Raw genomic sequence first — 25778 nt, 5'->3', positions numbered from 1 at the left:
AGGCGATGCGCCCATTCTTCTGAGCCCCCACCGGGGTGGGGTTGTTATGTCTGGCCGCTCTGGACTGATTACTGCTCCCTCACACCAGTTGCCTGACCTCAAGATGGCCACTAACACACCTTAAATACTGACAGGCCTGGGTTTGCGCAAGGAGCTTGAAGAGCCTAGGGTACGACCCGGAGCCGCTTTCCTCAATCTGACCGGCCCCTGGCTCCGGTGCCTTTCGTCGCACAGCCCCTATGCCACCTAAGAAGTCCTCAAACAAGGTCTCCAGTTACTTTTCTGCCGCAGATAAGAATCCTCCTCCGGACACGTTGGACCAGGCGCAGAACATGGCCCCCACTAGGGAAGATCTAGTAGCCACACTACAGGACTTTAAAAAGTATCTCTGTCAAGAGATGAAGAAAGATCTCCACGCCACAGTGGATCAACTGAAAGCCGACCTCTCCGAGAAGCTGGCCTCCCTGCACCAAGATGTCGACGCTGTGGGCTCTCGGGTGCTAGAGGTGGAGGCACAGGCCCTTGAGGCTCGATCACATAGCCTACATGAATCCCCGCTGTCGCTTCAGTCCCAACTGCAATAAATGCTTCTGAAGACCGAGGATTTGGAAAACAGGTCTCGGAGGGATAATATACGTATTCGAGACCTGGAGGAAGGGGTGGAAGGGCCGGACCTTGAGGCGTTTGTCGTAGGGCTCTTTTCAGAGCTGCTGGACCCGTCAATTAAAGATCAAGATTGAGCATGCACATTAAGTTGGGCCTGCGCAGGCTGGTGATTGCAAACGGACCAGAGATATTTTGGTGAAGCTACACTCCTTCCAGACGAAGGAAGACATTTTGGGAGCAGCGAGGAAGAAAGATGTGGTTTCCTTCCAGGGATATAAATGCGCCCTGTTTCAGGACTTGCTGCCTGCTCCTCTGGGGCGTCGGCAATCCCTGTGGCTTGTTACCGCCAAGACAACATTAAATATCGATGGACCTATCTCTTTGGCCTCACCTTTGAATAACGTAACAAGCCTCACCATGTGTCTGAGCTGAATGATGGGTTGTGGATTCTCTGCCAATGGAGGGGGACATCCCTGGAACCTTCTAGCGGTGAGAGCCGATCCAGGAAGGAGTCCCTTTCATGGCAAACGGTCCCGAGGAAGGGTTCGTCACCAAAATGACTCGCATGTGCTACGCAAGGGAGTTTATCTATGTTAGTGGGCTGTCATCCCCACATTGCGCTCCTTTATGCAGTTGCAAGGGGGTAGCCAACAGGAAAGGCGGGGCTGTGATAAGGCCACGGTGGTACTCTGAATGTTGATGCAGCGGGAGGACTGTTATCACCACCTTATCAAAATACTCTGTACGCTATAGCAGCATGGCAGCAGGGGTGAGGGTCTTGACCGTACTGCCCGAAATTTTGTTTTGCTTCTTCATGCCGTTTTCTGCCAGGGGCCTGCTGGTGCCCTGGCACATTTTTTCATGGGGTTGTTGGGGATTTAGTTTTGGGGAGGGGGTACCTGGTGGTGATACTAGAGGGGTACGAGAATCTTGGGCGAGTAAGGGCAAATTCTGATGGGCGATTGGACTAAAGCCACTGCAGCAGGCGAATCCTACGCAGTGTGATTCTTGGGGGGAGTTCAATGGGCAAAGAGGGTACACTCAAACTCTGGTATGATTTCGTTACCCTCCTGAAACATTAAAGGACTTAATTCCCCACAAAAACTGCAAAAACTCTGGAAATATATTAACAACAATCAATTTGAGGTTGTGGCGCTCCAGGAAACGCACTTGAAAAAGTCGGAAGACATGCGGCCCCGACATAGAGCATACCCGTTAATTTTCCAATCATCGGCTCACACCAAACATAATGGGGTAGCGTTGCTTTTTCGGTCTTCAGCTAAATTCCAGCAGGAAGCAGTTAAGTCGGATCGGGAAGGGAGAGTCCTTATGGTAAAGGGGAGGTTGTGGGGCATCATGTGCACCATTATATCTCTATACGTGCCCAATACGGGACAGGCGACTTTCATTTCAAACATGCTTGATTCCGTAGTGGGCCTCGCGTAAGGCCCAGTGATCCTCCTGGGCGACTTCAATCTCACATGGTATGACACGGTAGATAGCACCCATACACACAGGGCACCGCCTGCCTGCTTTCCCATGGGCCTCAAACATAAATTCCGTAACCTAGGCCTTCTAGACGCATGGAGATTATTTAACTCTGACACCAGAAACTACACCTACTTCTCCCACATACACCGCACCAATTCCAGGATTGATTACATCTTCATCGGCCAATCAGTTCAGGGGTCTATGCGGGCAGCCCAGATTTTCCCCATCTCCATCTCGGACCATGGTCTCGTTTCTCTTAGTCAGGAGTGGGGTGGGCCTAAACCCAACACCGCCCTATGGTATTTCCCACCTTCACTCACCAGAAACAAGTCCCTCCGAGAAGAACTGCGATCCATCATTGCTGAATTCTTTACACTTAACGACCCGGCCAACACCTCCCCGCAAAATAACTGGGATGCCTTTAAGGCCGTTACACGGGGAAAATGCATTCAACTAAACGGTGCCCTTAATAAGCAAAGAGCGGCAGAGTGCCTGGCCTTAGAGGCAGAGCTGGCGGTCGCCGAAAAAGCATACAAGGAGCAGCCTACACAGGCATTACAGAGGCAACTCACGGCCCTGAGGGGCAAGCTCAGGGCAATCTACAACAATAGAGTCGATTTCGCCCTGCTCAAATTGCGGCAGACATCGTACGCACACAGGGATAAGGTTTGGAACCCATCTAGCACGTCAGTTGAGGGCAAAAAAAGAGAACACAAGTATATAAGGGGTATACTAGACACAGACGGGTGCCTCACTCATGACAATGCCAGTAAAGCCAACATTTTCGGAGCCTTCTATAGAAACCTATGCCAGAGAGATCCTCCCGACCCTATCTTACAACAGCAGTACCTTGATTCCTTAGAACTCCCATGCCTTGCACCAACGATGGTGGAATCATTAGATGCCTCCATCACGTCGGAAGAGGTTAGATTGGCTATTAAGAGACTTAAATTACATAAGACCGCGGGGCCCGATGGCCTCAGGGCACACTTCTACAAATCCTACGCCCCCGAACTGATCTCATGTCTGTCCTCCCTGTTTAATGCCATAGCGCGGGACGCTAAGGTGTCGGCATCGATGCCCGGGGCAGTCATCTCTGTTATCCCAAAACCAGGGAAAGCCCCTCAATGATATTCCTCTTATCGACCTATAGCCCTTCTTAACCTATACGCAAAGCTTTAATCTTCAATTTTGTCTGCCAGACTTGAGAACCTGATGCCCATTCTCATCCACCCTGACCAGTCTGGTTTTATAAAGGGGTGGCAAACTCATGATAATATTCGCAGCACTATGTACTTTATTGAAAAAGTCTCTAAATTTAGAATACCTGCTGTTCTGGTGGGACTCGACGCCGAAAAGGCTTTCGATAGGGTGGACTGGTCCTTTCTTTTTCTCACTATGCAGAGATTCGGCTTTGGAGAAGGATTTCTCAAAAGGGCCCGGGCTAACTACCAACTCCTGCAATCGAGGGTCCTAATTAATGGTCACCAGTCTCTCCCCTTTGACATCAGTAGAGGCACATGTCAGAGCTGCCCGCTCTCCCCCCTTTTATTTGCCCTTAGCAATGAACTTCTTGCCGCACGGTTCCGAGCCAATAAGGCCATACGAGGCATACGCTTCGGCGGCACGGATCACAAAGTCTCCTTCTTTGCAGATGACGTTCTACAGACGCTACTGGAACCATCCACTTCCCTCACGTCGGTGCAAGAGAACCTACGTAACTTTGAGCGGTTCTCTGGCTTCAAAGTAAATCTCTCCAAATCTTCCATACTTAACCTCACACTTTTCAGAGGCAGCTGCTGTGAACCTCTGAGGCCAAACTGCGCTACGCTGGGCTAAACACTCCCTGCTTTATCTATTAGTGCACCTCACCCCTAAAATTGGTGATCTCTATAAGGCGAACTTCCCCCCATTGGAATTACAGTTTAATCGAGATTTTAAAGGTTGGAAATAGCTATACATCTCCTGGTTGGGGTGGATCAACGCCGTTAAGATGGTGGTGTTGCCAGAGCTTTTATATCTCTTGGAGGCACTCCCCATAGCACTGGAGCGTGACTTCTTACTGTGCTTACGTGGCAGGGAGGGAGGGCACGTCTTCCCTTTCATGTTATGCGACGTACCAGACAGAACGGGGGTATGGCTCTCCCTGACTTCCAACTTTATTATCAGGCAGCTCAGCTGAGGGTGGTGCTTGAGTGGTCGTTGAGGGAATCAGAAAAACATTGGCTCCATATGGAGCGGGCCATTGTGGGGCGAACCATCTGGGATGTCCTATGGAAACCAAAATCCGACAGGCCGGAAATTGCATACCTTAGCACGCCCACTTGCACCACTCTCACGGTTTGGGATCAGGTCACGAAGCAGGAGGGCTGAACCACTTTCCCCTCTCCCTACACCCCAATCATTTTAACCCTGCCTTTCTACTGGCAAGGAATGAGGTTATAGATGGCGGGAAGGCGGCTGTTTAAAACTATCAGACCGCTTCCACAACTTCGATGTGCGGACTTTTGACACCTGTAAAAGAGAGCTCCAGGTTATCCACAAGGAACACTACCATTACCTGCAGCTCAATCACTAGCTCACACTCCCTCACGTTAGGGACGCTACCACCAGAGAGCTCACAGCCATGGAACGTCTGCTTATCAAGGCAGGAAACATGAAGGGGGCGATCTCTTCCTTATATGATTTACTCCTCACCACTCTCCACGCAACCCAAGCGCGCTATAGATGTCCTTTTGGAAGCAAGTACTGGGTCGGGGGGGGTCTCCGACGGCGAATGGAAACATGTATGGGGTGACATTACCAAACATAATCACTCAGTAGCTCTACGAGAAGCACACTACAAGACACTACTAGACTGGTATCTCTACCCCACCAAACTCAAACAAATCTTCACTGACACGTCATATCTCTGCTGGCGGGGCTGCGGGTTGCAGGGGGACTTTCGCCACATCTGGTGGGATTGCCCAGGTATCCGGCCTTTCTGGGAAGAAATCCTCTCTCATATTAACGACATCCTGCTTTTGGGTTTTTTGATTGTTCCTTTTGTTGTTTTTGTGGTCTTTTATGGAGCTTTTCGCCCGGTACAAAACGGTTCTCAGCATTGATGACTACAGGATGACTGTTACATACCTAGTGCCATGTGTAAATGAACTTCCATTAGCTGACAGACTCGATTCTGGGTTCTGTGCGTTCTTCTGTACTTTGTGTGTTTTTACTAATGCAGCTGAATAAAAAGATCTTTGAGAAAAAATTAAATACTACTACTGAAGTAAGTTGTAACATACACTGCATTTACCATGATGCATTGGGGCAAATAGAGTGCTGGGATGTACGGCAGTGTGCTGCCACCCTCCTTTTTTATATATTGGCAAAATACCTCTCTCCTTTCGTCCTGTTAATAAACAGAGACTAGCCGCGGCTCAATTCCTTGAGTGTGGAGATTTTATTTGACATCGATAGACGTTGGAAAATCGTCAACTTTTGATAGTTGGAAGAAAAAAAAAATATATATATATATACATATATATATACACATTCATTTGAAAAAACAGAGGTTACAGTTAGGGAATAGTATTTAAAAAACTTAGAAATTCACTTAAAAAAAATAAAGGTTACAGGGATGTTATAGTTGGGAAATAACTTTTAAAAAACAAAAAACATAGAAATTCACTGAAAAAAACAAAGGCCACTGGTACATTATAGGTAGGCTCAGATTTCACAAACCTACAGAAATTCAGCAGTTATAGTTACCTGAGCTAACTGTAACTTACACCCCTGCAATACACTGCTTATAACCTCCCATATTATATCACTCATGACATGGTCATTGAATTTCTATGTTTTTTTAACTAGTAGTAGCGTCTGCACTGTGGTAGAGAAAGGGGGGGGGCCTCCAACCAGCTCTCAGCAATCCTGGTGAGTAGGACTTACTGGAGGGAACAGGAGGGGTTCTTAGCCCCCAAGGACTCTCCGAATCCAAGAGGACTTCATCCCCCAAACAGTAGTGTGTCAGGAGGTGCATTTGCAGACTGGTGGATAAAGGGGCGGCCCTCCGATGACCTCTCAACAATCCCAATGTGTGGAACATACTGAAGGTAAAAGGAGGGGTTGTTGGCCCCAAGGACCCTCAGCAGCCAAGGGGACTTCATGCCCCAAGAAGATTTGCACCAGGAGGTCCCTTTGTAGAGTGGTTCAGAAAGGGGGCAGGGCCAACAGCAGTTTCCCCAGAACAGGAGGTTTTTTTTTAAATTTCTTTTTATTAGGGGAGGGGGCAGCAGGGCCCTCCTCCACAGGCCCATTTCGGCTCCGGTGTAAGGTTGCATCGTCCCAACGAACACTGACAGGCTGTGTAGTAGGAATCAGGCGAGAAGTGAGTCATCTCAGTGTATTGGGAACTCTTCTTCCCAGCAGGACTCGTGCTCCTGAAGTAGCACACTGCGTTGTGCGTGCCGTTGTGAAACCCAGATATAGCCGGAATGAGAATCCGGTGGACTGACGATTATTCAGGTCACAACCGGCGTTTGGGATTCCACGGCACAGGTCGCGGCCCGGTAAGGGTGCTAGTAGCACCAACTTTTGAATTTCTAAAGTTCCTTCCTTTGCTGGGCTTTCCTGTCTGGCACAGCTTTCCTTTCCTGTTGGCGAGACCGGCTGTGTTTGCGGTCTCATGCGGGGAGGAAGAAGTTAAAGGGCACTTGACTGAATAAGTGTTTACTTCTACACATTTCTCTCTTTCTCCTTGAAGAGAACAGGGTTGTTCCTGCTCATCTCCTCAGTTGGCGGGTCATGGTATGCGACTCATGAGGAGGAGATTATTGGGAACTTTTATTATAAGGAAGAGGGCGTGAAGTAACTCCCATTTCATTGCTGTATTAAGAGGTGATACTTTCGGTGGACCCTTCCTAAGTGGATATCTGGCTAATCTTTGGAGGTGTTGGAAGTCATTACCTCATAACTCTTACAGCCTAATCTATTCCTCATTTTCTACTGCCTTGTTACTCATGGATTTACTCCAAGAACAGATTTAATAAGCAGTGGAAATGGTGTTTTCTTTTGTGTTCCTTAACAGGGGGGTCTGTAGTGGGTGATTAGAAGTTTGATGCTCCAGCCCTCTGTGATTAATTCCAACCTGCTAATAGAGTAGGTGTCTTGGTAAAATAGTTTTGTATTGTCTCTAGATCATAACAGTCTTTATCGCTGAAAAAAAGGTGTGCATCTCATATAACCTCTGTTTTTTTTACTCTATTTCAGTACTCGTATGAGAAACTAGAATACACCCTCTCACCTCCCCTGTTACGGGGTTTGTTACTTTCCTTTACAGATAGTTCATGGTATCTTATATACAAGACTAATCTTGCTTGTTGGTTTTGATAGTTGCTATCACACATAAATAGTATCTTATAAGTCTCTCTCTCTTGTTTCACAGATCTCCCTCCCTGCAGTTCCTAACCTTTCCTTTCCCCGCTTGACCATCCCAATAGTCTGCTCTATAACAATAATCCAGACTTGGGGGTGTCGAGAGGGGTACCACTCTGAGCATCAGCACGACCCTGAGGATAAGCCATTATCAGGACACCCGGGGACCCCATCCTCTGGAGCCAGGCCTTTTTGCAATGGGGGAGGTGGTAGTGCGGCCCCCCTCACCGGGCTGATTTCGGTCCCAGGAACCCATGTCCCTGGGCCCGACCTTTTCTTTGATAAAATAATTTAAATAAGAGGGGGGCATTGTGGCCCCCCTCCCCTGGCAGATTTTGGCTCTGGGGACCTATCCATTTAAAAATGGGGGAAGAGGGCCTGTGCCCCCCCCCGGATGATTTCAGCCCTGGGGACCCAATCCACCAGGGCCCAACCGGTTCTTTTTAAAAGAAATTTTTAAAAGAGGAGGGGTCTCATGGCACCCCTTCCCCAGATTATTTCGGCCCCAGGAACCCCATCTCTTGGGGCCTGGCTATTTAAAAATGAGGGAGATGGGCCGCATGGCCACCCTCATCAGCCCTATTTCCGCCCTGGGGTCCCCATACCCAGGGCCCAGCTCCATTCTTGGTGCCCTGGGCCTACCCAGGGCATCCAGGGACTTTAGTTGGGGACTGTGAGGGAGCCTGAAGGCCCCAGCGGACCCTGCTGGCTCCCCACATCCTGTGAGAGCCAGCATTGCTATAAGACATAGGCAGCTGCTGAACATGCAACTCTCTGTGCCTGAAAGCAATTCTGCTCCGCTTCTAGAAAGCGAGAGCATTTTCAATGCTCTCGCTTGCTGGAAGCGGAATGTATGCTATGGCTTGGCAGGAGCAGTAAAGCTCCCACCAAGCCACAGCCAACAACAATGTCCTGGGGGTGGCACCCCGGGAAAACGCGCGAACCGTCCTTAGGGAGAGGCCATCTGTGGCTCCAGGAGGGAGACCTAAAAGTTAACTCCTGCTTCATGCACTTTTTAAAACAAGAACAAAAAATAATAATAATAATTCCACACATAAATCACCAAATTCGATAAGCTATATATAGTGTGTTACTCAATCTATATTCAGAAGACACACGCTTACATTTCAGACTCTCATTCACCGGCCACCCTCCACAAAATAAGATGGGGATGGAAATATGGTAAAATGTAACTGTACTCTATGCTCTCATCATACAATATTTAAAGTGGCGGCTCCTAGGAGCGTCGCCCAGCTGAGCAGGCCAACAAGGAAAAAATTTGATGATTATAACTCATTGTTATTATCATTTTCTTTTCTGTCCTTGCTCAGCTGAGTAGGGGCAGGGCGGGGATGCTCTGCTCACAGAGCAGGGCAGGAGTGCTTTGCCCACTCCAAGTGTGAAAGACGCTCAGCCAGACAAACCGCCTTGCACATTTTGCATGTTCTGCACCAAGCTGCATTACAGCCTGGGTGCAGAACATGCCCAGTGTTAGACCTGTCAGCCTTAGGGTGGTCTTTCCCTATTTTTTTTTTCGCCTTTGCCTCATTTTTCCCACCATCTTTTTGTTGGCCTTAGGTCTCTGGGCACCTTCCCATTGCTAATCAATGCTAAGGTGCAGGTGCTCCCTTCCCCCAACATGGCTGCCCCTGACCCCTGCTACTGCAGCGTGGTCTTTTTAGACGCCCTCTAGTAGCCAGGAGCTGGCTGGAACCCCTAAACAATGTTGCGACTCCAGCCTGCCTGCCCTGCCCATAGCTAGAGTGAGGAAGCTCCTGGAACCTTCCGGAATAGGAGAGCGGTCACCAACTGCCACTATAAAAGAAAAGGGAGGGAAACTTTCCAGTCAGTTGGGGCATCACTGACCTGGGGGACCCTACGCAGGAGACTTAGGCGGTAGGGCCTAGTCAGGGGCCTATGCCACTGGGGGTGACAGGGCTTAGGTGCTGCCTTCCAAGTAGAGTGAGGAACCCTGAACTAGCCCACTGATCTGGCCCGGCGGGAGGGGCACCCAGGGACCATCTGAAGTGACCTGCTGAGGAAAGCCTTCAACTCAACCCCCCCCCCACCGCAAGAAACCAAGAGACTGTAACCTATCAAGGGCGCAGGAACCACCAAGCGCCAAGGACAAACCTATCTGCCAGGACTACTGGGGATCAATCAGGTACCGGGCCTGCGCTGTCCTGCCTAACTCCCCTTGGCTGTCCTACGTCATCTCCACTGAGGTGCTGCCTGCCCTACCTGCCCAGCGCTCCCCTACTGTGCTCTGAAGCGCTAGTGAGAAACCTGTCCCCAGCGCTATCCCTACTAAGCGCTGCATTCCCCCCTGAGCTCTGTGCCACCTGTGAAGCGCTGTAGGTCTGCCTCAAGCGCCCACCTGCTGGGTCCTGTGGAGCGCTGGTATTGGCGACCCTGAGAGGGACTTCCAAGCGTTCCTATTCCCCGTGAGACGCTGCGAGGAGCGGGGGGGCTGTGTGCCTTGTGGAGCCCCCCGACCAGCCGGAGATCTCCGCAAGGGCTCAGGAGGAGCCGAAGAGACAAGGTAACCCCCGGGGAGGAGGGCGGAAGGCCTGAGTTCGCCCCTCCCCTGGGGAAGATTGTTGCTGGGCCCCGTTGGCCCCAATTGACCCCTTTCAAGCACTGGAACCGGGCCAGGGCCCCCAAGAGGCGCCGTGGGGGCCGCAGCTGATAACAGTTAACCCCTCGTTAGGGGAAAGGCCCGATTAAGGAACAGTTGGTTATTCTTGCCCCAGGGATGGTGGTTATCCTGGCCTAAGGAAATGCTCATTTTACCAGGAGGCATGGTTTACTAGTGCCTGATGCCTAACTAATGAACTGATGTATTGTTTACCTAATGAAATGGTTACTGCTGAGCAATGAAATGGTTATGAATTCCGACAGGTAGCTGTTGAAAGGGTTGTCCTTACCTACTGAAGGGTTTACTTCTAATTAATGAATTGCTTTATTCCAGCCCTATGAAATGTTCAACTTCTGCTGTTGAACTGTTTATCTTTGCAGCTAGGAAATGTTTTACCCCCATTTAATGATATGCTGATTCCTGCAGCGATGAAATGTTGATTGCTAAGTAATGCAATGTTATTTGAATGTCTCTATAGGGAATTCTTTGCAGGTGCTGACTAGGAGCAAGGCTGATGTCAGGCCTACAGTTATTAACTATTTAATATTTATTTATTTATGTATTTATGGCCAAGTAATGGAAAATATGCGCTTTTAAGGAAAGGTAACGAGTTAGTACTACTGTGATTTTTGATTGCCCTGATCTTGATCTTAGATAAAACTTATTTATTTGAGACAAACATACTGGTGTGGTCTCAGTCTTTGCGTGCATTTTATTGTCTCAGTGGATGTGTGTGCTGTGTAGTCACTTAACACCTGAGCTTTCGGGTGCCTACCTGCTCGAGCCAGGCTACCCCCGGGGAACTGGTGACCCCAGTTCCTACACCCAGCCTCCCAATCCCTGGCTGAGCGCCGGACCACGGCGCTCTGACAAATCACAGCACAGCATTGTGATTGGCTATGGGCAGCCTAGGAGCTGGGTAGTTACTGCTTCATGCCCTGGAAGCAGGCAAAGAGGAACGAGAGGTGGCGACGGCAACAGGTACGTGTTTTAATTTTTTCCATTCCCTCGCCCCTCCCCCCGATCCGTCCCTCTACAGCTGCTGTTAAACACCAGCAGCCACTGAACATTTAACATCTCACTTCTACCCACAACAAGTCATGGCTAAAAGCTGATTCTCCCATGCTAATTTACAATTGCTCAAATGGGGTCATCATGTTAATAAGGGTGCTAAAAGGGATTTCCTACGAAATAAGATGTCAGCCATAACTACTGACAGGTGACTGACCCTCTGTTATACATCTACGCACAGACACACACAAAAACACCCACTGGTCTCTGAATTTTGACAACTGAACCGGAGACAGAGATGCAACCTAAAGGCTGTCTCAAATCAATACGCAAGTAAAGAACAGCGCCTTTTTTAATTGAACCTATAAGCTCTACGAGATCTGTGTATTTTCAGTTTTTCCATCGTAAGCATATTCCTTGTCATCTGATAGTGACCGAGAGCCTGCTTGGAATGGGTCTTAAAGGAGGTTGAAAGCATTAGCGAAGAAAGATGTCCTATGCATTTTAAAAGATAATGGATATGCAATTTGACATGGCCTAAGTTATGTATTTAAACTGCCTGTAAAATGTATAAAAACCCATACCCCCAAAGAAAATTGCAGCAGAAAATTGATAGAAAAAATTACCCTTCAGGAGACACAATAACAATTTCAGCTACAGGGAACTTGTACCGAGACGTCAATATAAGCGGATTCGGGATGCAGCAAACTACATAGTAAATGCCTTTATATACGAGATAGCACCAGTTTCACGTTAACTCCATGAGGAGATATCAGCGCCAGAATTAAAGACTCCGAGCAGCATGTCCCCACAGGTTAGCAGGGTCACAAGTTAAACTCTCAGAATGGGGAATAATGGCGGGGACCCAGGTCCTTTGCCCGGCTTTTGCTGTTTCGGGGAATGTAATGCTCTCACTGCCCACCTGATCTCAGCTGGGGGGCAATGGGAGCAGGAGAGTCACAGCAGTTTGCTGGGCGGGGCCATGGAGTCGGGAGGGTGTGAGGAAGATAGGGAAGGCCCCAATGCTGCTGAACAGACCACCGCATGTTCCCTCTACTTCTCAAAGTGAGGGTGAGTTAGGGGCTGGAGTTTTCCTCTGTCCACTGCCCGACCTGAAGCCAAGCTGATTTTATAGGGTTCGCTTTCCCACTATGTAAAACTGTGCCTGGTGTTTCCACACAGTGTGGGAGCACCTTGTCACTTGGAACTGACCACTGTGGTATCCCACGGGAATACTGCTCATGGGGGGCGAAAAGAGTTACTAAAGCCGCTTATGTACACACAGCATTTTATTCACACCGCCAATCAGGTCTTAGGTATTGAAAATTCACAACAACATAGAAGGCTACCTTGAAATACCTGAGATGAGGGAAGGTAGAGCTCCACTCCTGGCACTCCTCGTTCAGTCCCTTTTGGAGCACGCCTGTTTTTTCACCATACAAAAGCTCATCAATATCTTTGAACAACTGTTGTACCCGCTGAGTTGCAACTCGGTCATACTCCTGAAAAAGAAAACAATACACACAAAAGAATAAAAAAGATGAAGTCGCTTAAAAAATACTGCAGAAAAAGTGCAGAAAACGACGCATGTGTAAAGTGTCAGAAGAACGTGTATGTACTGTGTTGTAAGGGCACTTAGAAAGGGCTCACATGACGTGACAAGGCACTGAAGCATATGTGGATGGGTAGCACACTACTCGGTGTGCAGCCGCTGTGTTTACAATGGCCTCTGGTATTTCCATTGCCTTGTTTTCCAGGAAGTTGCCACATCTGAAATCCACGGCGAATTGTGACCTCTAACCTACTGCCCATCCCTCTTATTCTGGCTCCCTAGGTAACTGGCGCTTTTGAGAAGTTGAGCAGCACCAATAAAGAGAGATGGGCAAAGGCTAAGGAGTGTCATGAAGATAAACAGAGGGGCCTCAGCTCACAACACGATTATTCTTCAAAAAATAATTTAATTATATATGTTTATAAAACAAAATAAAGAGAAAAAACAAAACGAATAACTTTATTTCTACGGATGTTATTTTCACCAGAAATACGGAATCTAGGCTACAAACATATATCCGATGCAGTTGCACAAATAGTGGTAACAAACTCGAATATTACAAAGTAAAAGAAAAAAGAGCCAAATAGAAATGGAGCCAGACACAGGCCAAGAAAACGATCTTCCTTTGTTGATTTAGCACCGCTAGATGGATGCTTCTAGGACAGAGGTCTTCAAACTTTTGTAGGTTGAGCCCCAGCAGCTGATTTTTTTTAAATGTCGGGCCCCCCCACCACCTGACAAAGTTCTGGAATCTCGTACACCACGTAATCGACCGCCACCCTCATATCCGGGGCCATATCCGGCAAATAATGTCCAACACAATAAGTGTGTTTAGTTAACTGCAGGTTTGTGAGTGGGTGTGGTTAAATGAGAAAGACTTATTACACAGCTCAAAACTCAATCTTCCAGCAGGTACATTAGTCACCAGACCCTGGTGAACCACACCTGAATATAAGCAATGCCGCTTTTATTATTGCCTAAAAAATGCTGAATATACAAGGAACTTTGCAGTGTCAGCCCCCATCTAACTGTTGCCTTCAAGAACACACTTCTGTTTCTCAAAAACGACCGCCATGCTAGCACAAGCACTTAAAGAACTTCTGTTAGCGCATTTGTTGGCAGAGTGGTAGTCCGCAGTACTGGGCCAGCTGTTCGTATGCCACAACGGCGTTCCAGCCCCACTGGAACATCTTTCATGTGCCCAGGTGCAGTGTGCAGACACGAATAGATGTGGATAGGTGGCGTCCTGTGTGCTGTTCCATGGTAGAGAGGCCCATCGGAAATTGGAATGTAGCTGCTGCACAGGTAAGAGCAGTGAGGCAAAGGCAGGCTGGAAGTTGACAGATGACAGGATAAGTAATTTCAAATATAAAAATAAATAAAACCACTTACTTTGCGCTCACCGCATCACCGATGCGGCAAGTGCAAAGCAAGTGGTTTTATTTATTTTTTATTTGATATTACTTATCCCGTTGTCTGTCAACTTCCACCATCCCCCCGCTACTGCTCTTACCTGTGCGAGCCGCAACTGACATTGGAAGGTCATTTACCCCACAACTGTGCAGAGCTTCAAATACCTCACTACAGGGGCAGTCAGCAATTTATTTAGTAAGAACGTCCTTGCTAGGAGCAAGTAGCAGAGGTTAAAGGGACCATAGCAGAACACTGTTTTCACACTCCACAGACAGTCAGGAAAAAAAGATAAGCTCGGCCTGCCCCTTCAGAATATGGCCAAGATACAAACCGGGCAATGCACTGTAAGTGTGCATATGAAGTTATACTAACACTGACCCTTCAAATAACACATGATACACATTTACTTCAGAGCACTTATTAATAAATAGGTGTTATTTATCTAATTAGTACTCCTTTAAAAAAAGAAATAAAAGAAATACTGGTTTAACACCTTTAACAAGTCACGCTTGTGCCTTGAAGATTATATTGAAATGTTTGCCACAGGTGCGTATCCCAGTGACCTGCCTTATAAGGATGGAACTTGTTACGCCAGAATCTCTGCAACAGCATCATTAACGACTGAACCTGCAGATTACCTGAAGGCACCATAACCTTACAAGTTACGTTGTGATCATTCATACTGGTAAACCAGCAGACTACACACAGCTCTCTGCAGCAAGCACATTAACCCACTAAGCTACCTTACCACACGGTCTGTCTCAGCAAACACATATACCAAAGCAGCATTACTAGCGTATTCCCCTTCTCGACAATTTCTTTGGGCGGTACCATTTGGAAAAATAATGGGGCACATTATCAAGGGATTTATCTCCGCTTTTTTGGCTTTAAAAGCCAAGAAAGCGGAGATAAAATTATCTCCCTATTACCTAGCTGTCGCTAACACCAGTTAGCGACAGCTAGTAGGGGATAGCGACCATCTTTGCATATCAGAGAAATTTATCACTAATGACATGCAAAGTGGGCGTGCCAAGATGTTAGCGACTGGAAACAGTCGATAACATCGCAATCTCCTATTACCAACTTTTGGAGATATTCGCGCTAAGCGCGAATATCTCCAAAAGCTAACACCTGCCCTGAGCAGTTCTTAGCCATGTTATCCAATGGGAGGTGGATAACATGGCTAAGAGCATTTGCTCGGTAATGCATGAATATCGCTGACTTTTCAGCGATATTCATGCATTTCGGCCGATTTTTATCGCTTAGGAGATAAACCTTGATAATATCAAGGCTCTTAAGCGATAAAAATCGTCACTACACGGCGATAAAATTATTGCCGCTAAGCCAACCTAGCGATAATTACCGCTAGTTGTTGGTAATATGCCCCAATGATGCTTCCTGCTATTAGAATATTGGTTTACTGTCGTGCATTCACCCCTCAAGACTCTGCTTTTTCTCATTTCTGCTGTCATCACTAATTTGTGGGTTTCTGGAGCACGTGTTTACTATTTTCAGTTTCATTCAATGTGCTAGATTCTGAAAAATAAGCATTCAAAAACGTGAGGACTTTCAGGTGCTTTCCCTTGAAATTATAAAAGCATGGGCACGTCGTGACCCATCCATTTACCCTTCAACCCTCCGTGACCCCTGAACCCCCTCCATGTTCCCCCACTCCCCTCCCCCCACGGACTTGCGACGTGGGAAACGATGGAAAAAGTTTAGGATGGAGTGTGCGCCCCCCCTGAGATGGCGTCGCGCCCCCCAGGGGGGCGCGCCCCACAGATAGAAGAACACTGTAATCTAGGATCAGGAGTGGGGCCAAGCGATAGACTGATACAGGAGCTGGAAGCAGCCGTCCTCTCACTGAGCAGCGTCAGACAGTCTGAAACCCTGCTGGTCTCATCAATAACACATCATGTTGGAGCAACAACTTGAATGCAACCAGAATGATGGAGGTGCTTTAGTAGTAACGTTAGAGATGAGTTTCTCCGGACGTTAATACTAATCGGGAGTGGGGCTGCAGAGAACTGAGTCCGCTGGTTTACAAATAACCTCATGGGTAAACCCGGAAGTCAGGGTAGGGGGTCGCACCAAGGAGAGCTGGGGAGATGAGACACCAGGGGTCGCACCAAGGAGAGCTGGGGAGACGATACACTAGCTGGAAGGGTGATGCTGACTCGTAACTGCAAACTTCGCCTCTTCAGGAAATGAACCAACCTCCTGGAGGAAGAGGTGAAATGACGCCTGGGGAAGTCCCATACTGCAGACCCGGAGACATATCCTTAGCCACACACTTCGCTATTTTGGTGCACCGACTTTAGCATAAAGAGACTTTGGTCTCTCAATAGCCCCTTGTTATGCAAAACTGCTACAAAAGTAAATTAAACAGAAGACACAAAAAGAAACATGGGGCACAGTGCAGTGTTTCGTACCAGTGGAACCTTCCTACACACTTACAGACATATTAAAATTTACGAGGATATCCACGAAACATTTTACAGCAGAATTAACTGGGAAAACCGATGATCGTGTAAACAGGTGTCCAAAGTTGCAGGGACAAAAGCATGATCGTGAATAACTCCAAATCTGCATTTTCCCCACACCTGAGCCAAGCCACGTAGTTGAGGAGACACGAATTGCAGTCAGCATCGGATTGGCAGGGCGGGCAATCAGCCATTGCCTGAGGGGCCTGAGGCCAAGGCCAGCAGTGGCCCGTTTTTGTGAGATGTAGATAAAATCACATTTACCTGGGCCAGTTTGTTATTAAAGGCTACTGCGGTCCTAGAGGTATCAGAGCTTATTTATAGGGCTTCCGGTTTTATCTAACATGGTATTTCTTTTTTTTTTAACATTTCCGTCTGTATTTATCTATTTTTTTTAGGGGGGTCATCTTATTGGTATTTATCCATATTTATTTTGTGTTTTGTAAACAGATGAGGTGATAACTCGTATATTTCGGCATTAATTTAACGGATAAACATGCACTCATACATTGATGTGTGCCAGGTTGTAACACATTACACAGCTCAAAATAAGAAAAGAATAAACCCACAATAATAAAATACTATAATAGGACATATACATATTGAGATATGCAGTAATTTAAGCAAATCTCATCAAGCTTTGTAGGCCCCGTGCTGCATTTATGTATAGGTATTGGCCTGAAAGTCATTAATCTCAGCATGGTGAGTCACTCAAAAGAAGTCAAATTATCTGTATTTTTCCGCTTTTAAAAATAAATACAGACAGGAAAGACAGTGTTTTCTGTCTGTATTTATCTGTAAAAATCAGTAAAAACAGAAAACAGGGAGCCCTTCTTAATTTATTATAACGAAGTACAGATAATGGCTGGCTCATTATTTTTGGCAGTAGGACAATGAGTCGCACTAAGCGGCAGGCACAGCATGTGGTGGATCTCCTCACTCCCTAGTCTCCCAGCCTGACAGTGAGGCCACTGGGAGTGGATGTGATCGTTTGTGAGCATCACAGCCAGCAGTAACATTACCTGGGGGTTCGGTTAAAGGGGCCTGGGCATGGAAACAAATTATAAGTGGTGGCCATCTAAGAGTCTCTACTTTAGTCTCCAGCAGCAGATGAGCCGCAGGTGCCCGCTTCCATACTGTCATCTTAACAACTGCGAGGGGGCTCCTGTTCACCACTGAACGAAAATAAAAACAACGCAAACAACCAAAATGAGCAAAAAGAAAAAAAAATTGACAACACAAAACAATTTAAATTTAAAAAAAACATTACTGTGAAAAATGTTAATTCTGGGACAAAATGACAAAGGAACACAAGAATAGACGTGGAAGGAGAGTAACAAAACGGAGCAAAGAGAGCAATGTGGAGCAAGACAAATGGAGAAGTGAGACAGCAGAGTGGGGAAGAATGACACAAATATTGGAAGAGGAGAATGAAATCAAGGGAGGAAGAAAGGAAAGGTAGAGGAGAGAGGATACAAATGCTAGAGATGGAGGCAGAAGAAAGAGTGGAGAGGGCAGAAATTGTTAAACAGAGTGAAAGCTGGAAAGCAAAAGTGGAGATGAGGTAAACAGGAAAGTGGTAGAGGATGTGGCATAGTGGCTAGGGCTGCCCACTTTGTAACTTGAGAACCGTTTCAGTCTGGCTCAACATCCTGTGATTATGGGCATATCACTATCTCAGGGCCTAAAAAAAGTGAATAACAAAGGAAATAATGGAGAGGAGAGGAAAGCAGAAGAGGATGTCAAACATTTCCTGGTCTATGAGAAAAAAGGAAGGATGGTTGCTACTCACATACACTATCCTAATTCTCTCGCTCAGTGTAGGGCTTAGATTAGAGGTTGTTGTCATTCCAGTAGGTAGTGCTAAATGTAGATTACAATCCACAATTGACATTTCCTTCATCAAAGGGATGGAATGGTAAAGGAAATTCCACCTGTGGATTCTCCTTTGTGGACTTACCCGTACTGCCTGCAGTAAAGCATTAAAGGGGACACATGAGAATATAACATTAGGTATAGTAGAAAGGAATTCAAGGAGTGCAGGGCTGAGAAAGAGGCTGACAGGAGAGAACAAGACAGGAGTAAAAAGGGACGGTTTGCAAGACAGAGAAATTAAATATAACTTCAAGGACATAAACACAATGACAGGAGGAATAAGGGCATGAGAGAAGTAAAAATAACTGAAGAAGGAGCCCATGGAGAAACAAGCGTGGAAGAGGGGGGCAGGATTTTTGTAAGAAGGGGGGAGGAAAATAGTAAAATAGAGAGGGAAAATGTGACAGACTGAGTGAAGCACATAGGTAGAATGAGAGACACCAAGGAGGGGAAAAGAAGTAGAGTGTGAGAGAAAAGGAGAGAACTAGAGAGAGGGGCAAAAAGTGAAAGTGAGAACAAGAAAGGTGTACACAGCAAGTAAGTAAGGGGTACAGAGACAGAGAGAAAGAAAGAAAGGCATTTGGAGTGAATTCTTCAGGTTTTCCAGATTCGAATCATGTCTCTATCCACAATAGAAAAGATAAAGTACAAAGAGAGGCTTCTGAGTGACGACCAAAAGAGGAGGACCCTTGGTTCATTGAGGGCGAATAGAAGCCTCCAGACACGAAGGGTGCGCAAGGTTCTCTGACTCATGACCTGATATAATGCAATACATTCAGGGATCTTTTGGAGGAAGGGGCACACACTAAGGGACGAATAGGTGACTATGAATTTCCGGCGCATGAAGTAGAGAAATGTAAATGCTTGAAGATTAGGTGACGTGACGTGGGCGAGTTGCAGTGGAACAATGGTGCATCTAGCCTTGGCAATTGCTACTGACCCCAAAAGCTTAGAAAGCTTAATGTATCAGAGATTTCTCTCAAAATTACGCCCAATACTAAGCAACGTTTCATGAAAAGTCATTATCCACAAATGTGTGCCTCTTGTTCTTTCGGTGCCAGGGCCTAAATTTGTTTCCAGTCTGACCCTGATTGCAGTATATCAAGAAAACAGGATCAAAAGCTTCTCTAGGGTGGCCTGCCAGACAGAAGGGGGTGCATTCAGATAAAACGCACCTTTTCTTCTAACATGATGTAGCGCAGGAATGTTTTGATTTACAGAGGAGGAACAAGGGGTTCGGTGAATGAGGAAGACGGAAGCATATCCAGTTTGCGCCTCGGCCTCTTATGATGAAAACGTTGAGCAAGTTTGTTTCAGCATCAACAACATGAAAGGTGGAGAAGGGTAGGGCTGAAGATGCAGGTATTTCTATTTATAGATGCTCGTCCAGATTATTATATAGTTGCGACACTAAATTATACCTCAAGCATCCTACATTTTCCTATTCATCACCCTATCCCCCAGCATGTTCAACCAATGGCACTGTGTAGGAAAGTGCCCCTTTTTGTATGGATACCCACTAACTTTTTGCCAGATACCGGACGCCAACTTGACTGAGTGTGTGCTGGGATCCTGATAACCAGGCCCTAGCACCTGTGTTCTTCCCAAAAGTGTACATTTGTACCAACAATTGTCACATCTCTGGGCACAGGTAAGCTCCTGGTAAAAGGTACCCTGGGTACCAAGGGCACTGTGACCAGGGAAGGCCTCTAAGGGCTGCAGCAACTATTGTGCCACCCTCAGAGACCATGCCCCTTAACACCCACACACTGCCAGGCTGTGTTTTTGGTGCAGAGAAAAGTGAAGTCTACATGGCACACATCCCTGTGTGCCATGCCTGCAATCCAATGCCTGTGTCCTAGGTAAGACACCCCTCTCGCAGGGTGCACTAGACTGCACAGGTGAGGGTACAGTTGCATGAGAACTGTGCCCCTACAGTGTTGAAGTCCATTCTTAGATATTGTAAGTGCAGTAAAGCCATTAAGAGTATATGGTCTGGGAATTGGGCATTACAAACTAGACAGCTCCATAATGGCTTAACTGAAACCTGGGATGTTTGGTAGCAAACTTCTCAGCACAGTAAGCCCACACTGATGCCAGTGTGGGATTTAATGTAAAATGCGCTCAGAGGGCATCTTAGAGATGCCCCCTGAAAAATGCCCAGCCATGGTGTGGTTCTTGAATGGCTATCTGCCATTTGCCACCACCAGACAGTTTTCTGGACCCCTGAGTAGAGGGCATCTGCTCTCGGTCCAGAAACAAACCCTGTCCTAGGCAGAGGTGTCATGCCTCCACCCACAGTATGGGTGGGGTCCACAAAGGGGAAGCTTCAAAGGCCTGCCGCCTTTGTTAGCTGGCCTTGCCTTTTGCTGCCCCTAGCAACTGGCTCCCATCATTTCTGAGCTCCACTTTGGGTGGGAGAATCGGTGGGAAAACCAAGTTAGAAAGAGAGGTGTACTCACCTTTGCCAACCCCACCCCTCAGGCAGGGGGAGCAAGGTGAAGCAGACATCCCACTCCCCTCCATCTTCAAGATGAGGGGACACAGTGAATCAGAAAGGCTCATGCACCCCTCTCACTAAAGGGTGACACAATAGGGGGTGTACTCCCCCCAAGTAAGGGACCCATTGGTCCTAACCTGCACACCCCTGTAACGCCCCTGTATTTATTATTCAAGGGGGACCCTGAATATTGCCTACTCAGGTTCGAGCAAAAAGAAGGACCGAAGAACCATGCTGAACGAGGAAGAAGATGACAACAAATGCTTTGGTCCCAGCCCTACTGACCTGTCCTGACTTCGACCTGCACCCAGCGAAACCCCGGCGGATCCCGCAGCCAGCAGCCATCCAGTACCCTGAGGACATGTCCCCCGTGAGCACTGGATTCTCTCAACCCAAGACCCCAACACAGACCCCGGATCCAGCTTGCTCCGTGGTTATGCAACACTCTGCACCCATCGCCCACGGTCTGAGTTCCAGTGGCCCAACACCATGAGGAGGTCTCTCAAGTGATCCTGACCTGGGATCCGGTGATCCCTCACCTGCCTTGATCTTTTACCCGAAGCCTGCAGCCTCATCTTGAGGGGTCCCACCACCAGAGTTGGTAAGAAACCAGACGCCCAAAGACACCCCAGCACCGAAGCTCCTCATCCTTGGGTGGCCCAACAGACAGTGTCCAGGCATCCGTCAACAATCCAACTTACCTCTCTTGCCAGCGGTCGCCCTGAGGAAGCTTCCTTGACCGAGCATGCAGCATTTCTACCAAACCAGAGAGCTCCATTGGAAACCACAGGGCCCGATGTCTCCTTGGCACCCTGCATCCGGCCGCCTCTGTGCCAATAGTGGTGCAGCTACTGTGCTGATTGTTGACCCCTGCAGTGCTGATCTTAACCTCAGGAGCTTTTGCTCCCACAAACCAGTGGCCTGCTCATAAGCAGCCCCTGACAGACGGCCCCCTAGCCAAATTTGCTAACATTGGGCCTTTGCACTCTGCACAACGCCGTCCTAGTGTGGCTGGTGGTGCGACTCGAGTGCCTCCATGAACCTTGGTTCTAACCTCAAACACCCACATTGTACTTCATTTACTTACCTGCAAACCAATAACACTCTTTTTCTCCATATGAAGCCATGTTGTGGTTTTTCCTCTGAAATGTTCTAAGTACCGACCTGCTTTTTGTGTGGAAGAAAAGTAACTGTGCTGTGAGAAGTAAATTGTCTTACTTACCTTTGTATTGTAGTACCCATAGTGTGATATCTAGGCATATCTCCCCAAAGTATTTGATGTAACTGAAAAGTAACGCAAAAGTAAACCAAAGTAATTCCAATGTATTTTGAACTGTTTCGAAAGCAAACACAAACTTGTAACAATTCCAGTTTCAACTACAACTGCATTTTTGTGCACATCTTTGCATTTGAAAGTATTCAGTCTCTGAGTGTGTGCCATCAGTTCTTAATATCAAACAAAGGGAATAAAAATGGACGGTTATTTAATGGGGTCCAATGTACTCGTCCTAAGCAGCAGCAAACAAGGAGTGTTGTACAGAGTTCCCCAGTGAGAGCTAGTGATATAGCTCGGTCAATTTTCTCTCTCAATTGTGGTGGCGGGACAAGTGCATGGTGTAGACCCTTTTCAGAATATAAGGATACCTCACACAGGTTACCGACAGGCCAACACCTGTTGTCCCAATCGGTGGCCGTCCAGCGTCATCATCGGTATCCTGCTCCTGCGGCAGGCTGGCGGTGCAATGCCCGTCGGGCAGCCCAAGGGGCTGCACTTTGATGGAGATCTTTTATTCCGAGCCAGCGGGTGTATGTGTGTGAGGGGCCTAGGGGGTGCAATAGTGAGCAAAGGGGTGTGTGTGTAGAATTAAAAAAAGTCAGTCGAGTCCATTGGGAATAAATTTAATGATCAGGCTCGCTGCTTTGTTAAAAATAAGGGGTATTAAGGAGTGATAAACAATGAGACCAATCCTTATTCAACCCTTCATGTGAAAATGGTCGACATGTTTCTTGCCGTAAGGGCAATTCGTCAGGACCTTAGTGCTCATATAATTGCTGGGTGTCCGCTGAATTGAGAAGACCCCCATATACGACCTGAATAGTATCGTACTGGAATGGTTCCAGGCGGGAGACCTACTGGAAACTGAAAAAATTAAATAAACAGACATACATGATGTTAAGGTACGGTAGTGGCAGTTTACATCAGAAGGTGCCTGTGTACAAGGTGACTTGACAGTGCGTGTCCCGTGAATAAAAGCTTGCAAGCTGCATAGTCTTGAGTCACGCCCTTTGCACTAAGATGCATGCTTTAAGACTTACAGCATGACTGCCCACATACAGAGCGTGTTCAACTGCGCGCACTGGTTTTATCAATCACCTCTCTCTCACAGTACCATTGAATCTGCTATGGCACAGCGTTTGTATTCACGGGACACGCACTGTCAAGTCACCTTGTACACAGGCACCTTCTGATGTAAACTGCCACTACCGTACCTTAACATCATGTATGTCTGTTTATTTAATTTTTTCAGTTTCCAGTAGGTCTCCCGCCTGGAACCATTCCAGTACGATACTATTCAGGTCGTATATGGGGGTCTTCTCAATTCAGCGGACACCCAGCAATTATATGAGCACTAAGGTCCTGACGAATTGCCCTTACGGCAAGAAACATGTCGACCATTTTCACATGAAGGGTTGAATAAGGATTGGTCTCATTGTTTATCACTCCTTAATACCCCTTATTTTTAACAAAGCAGCGAGCCTGATCATTAAATTTATTCCCAATGGACTCGACTGACTTTTTTTAATTCTACACACACACCCCTTTGCTCACTATTGCACCCCCTAGGCCCCTCACACACATACACCCGCTGGCTCGGAATAAAAGATCTCCATCAAAGTGCAGCCCCTTGGGCTGCCCGACGGGCATTGCACCGCCAGCCTGCCGCAGGAGCAGGATACCGATGATGACGCTGGACGGCCACCGATTGGGACAACAGGTGTTGGCCTGTCGGTAACCTGTGTGAGGTATCCTTATATTCTGAAAAGGGTCTACACCATGCACTTGTCCCGCCACCACAATTGAGAGAGAAAATTGACCGAGCTATATCACTAGCTCTCACTGGGGAACTCTGTACAACACTCCTTGTTTGCTGCTGCCATCAGTTCTTGCCTGAGTATATACAATAACTTCTTAACTCGTTCGCTGCTACGCCTTTTCCCCCTTGTGCTAAGCCTTTTTTAGGCTATTTGGGGCAGTTCGCGCTTAGGCCCCTGTAACTTTTTGACCACATAAGGTATCCACGCCAAATTTGCATCCTTTTTTTCCATCATCATGTGGATTCTAAAGGTACCCAGGGTTTGTGGATTCCCCTGGAGGGAACCCAGAAATTAGCCAAAATACAGCTACATTTTGGTTTTCATGGGAAAAATGGGAAAAAAGGGCTACAGATGAAAGCGTCCATTTTTTCCCTGCAAATGGTATCAAAAAAGGGGTTGTGGTGCTGAAATCACCATCTTCCCAGCTTTCAGGGACAAGCAGACTTTTGTCAGAAAACCAAAAATGTTTACACAGTTTTGGCATTTTTCTGAGATATAGCCTATTTTTTTTTTTTAAACAAACTTTATTGGTCAATTTGCACAATAGGTGCAGGGCTCTGTACCCCAGAGACCACTGCGGCATCGTGTTACACAATTACAGGCAGCAATTGACTTTTTGGAAAAACAACACAACCAGCATATTTCATGATAACATCCCCCCTTGCCTCAACTATATCCCCCCCACCCCCGAGTTGCGCCACTACCACCGAGACCCACCCACCCGCACACACACGCACGATTTGAGGGAGCCATCACGCACAACATAGCCCAGGGTGGAGATGCCAATGGCGTCCCAACTCCGAAAGCCCTGTAGGGCTGCCAGTTCCGGGGTTTGCTCTGTCAGTGTGTTTCACCACCCCATACGCTTCAGAGATTGTCGCCAGATTTGAAAGACTACTTTTGTCACAGGCGGCAGCGCACCATTCGATGCAGCTGAATAGAGTATCGTATGGAGAGTAGACTGCCCTATCATGTACCGCTCCACAGCGTAGGCCGGGTCCATCCTGTCTCCATACCACCACTCATTGAGGACCATCAGGTGTGAGGCCTGATAGTAGGAAAGGAGATCTGAGGTTGCGAGGCCCCCACAGTAAGTGGAGAGAAAGCACGTACGCAATGCAACACGCACCGCTCCTCCCCCCCAAAGAAACTGCCCCAGTGCCGAATTCACCAGCCGGAACTACTGGGGTGCGATCGGGTACGGGTGATTCTGCAACTGGTATATAGAGTGCCACCATCTTGAAGATCGCCGACCTGCCATAGATCGTTAGTGGCATACGGGACCAGATCTTGGAATCCGCCTGTACACGCTCCCAGACCGGTACCACATTCCGCTCCCAGGACACATCGGAGAGGAAAACGCCCAGATATTTGAGGCCACTCACCGCCACCTACAACGCTGACGCCCATGGACCCACTCCATCCCGAGCCCCCAGTACCCATAGGGTAGACTTGCGAGGGTTCTTGTACAGCCCGGACGTTTCCCCAAATATTCGCATAATCTCCAGGATCCACGGCCCGTCCTATCCAACGCCGTTAAGAAAAAAAGAACATCATCCACATATAATGCGATCCTATCGGAGAGGCCGGCAGCCCACGCAAACCCCTCCAACTGTGCATCAATACGCACCCAGGCCGCAAGCGGTTCCATAGCCAATGCAAATAAATAAGGCGACAAGGGGCACCCCTGCCTGG

At 47.5% G+C, this 25778-nt stretch overlaps 1 protein-coding gene across 7 annotated transcripts in view; it reads right to left on the bottom strand.

Moving 5' to 3' along the window:
- Positions 1–25778, bottom strand: part of FAM149B1 (family with sequence similarity 149 member B1) — a 635963-nt gene that overhangs the window by 414747 nt on the left and 195438 nt on the right. For all 7 annotated transcript variants that reach the window (XM_078643097.1, XM_078643096.1, XM_078643101.1 and 4 more), the window contains exon 4: positions 12524–12666. In XM_078643097.1, the coding sequence (XP_078499223.1) occupies positions 12524–12666 (143 nt within the window). The remainder of the gene's footprint in view (positions 1–12523; positions 12667–25778) is intronic.

This window comes from Lissotriton helveticus, chromosome 5_1 (assembly GCF_964261635.1).
Source record: "Lissotriton helveticus chromosome 5_1, aLisHel1.1, whole genome shotgun sequence".
Classification (NCBI taxonomy): Eukaryota; Metazoa; Chordata; class Amphibia; order Caudata; family Salamandridae; genus Lissotriton; species Lissotriton helveticus.
Note: the sequence above shows the minus strand (reverse complement) of the source record. Positions and strands in the feature narration are given on the sequence as shown.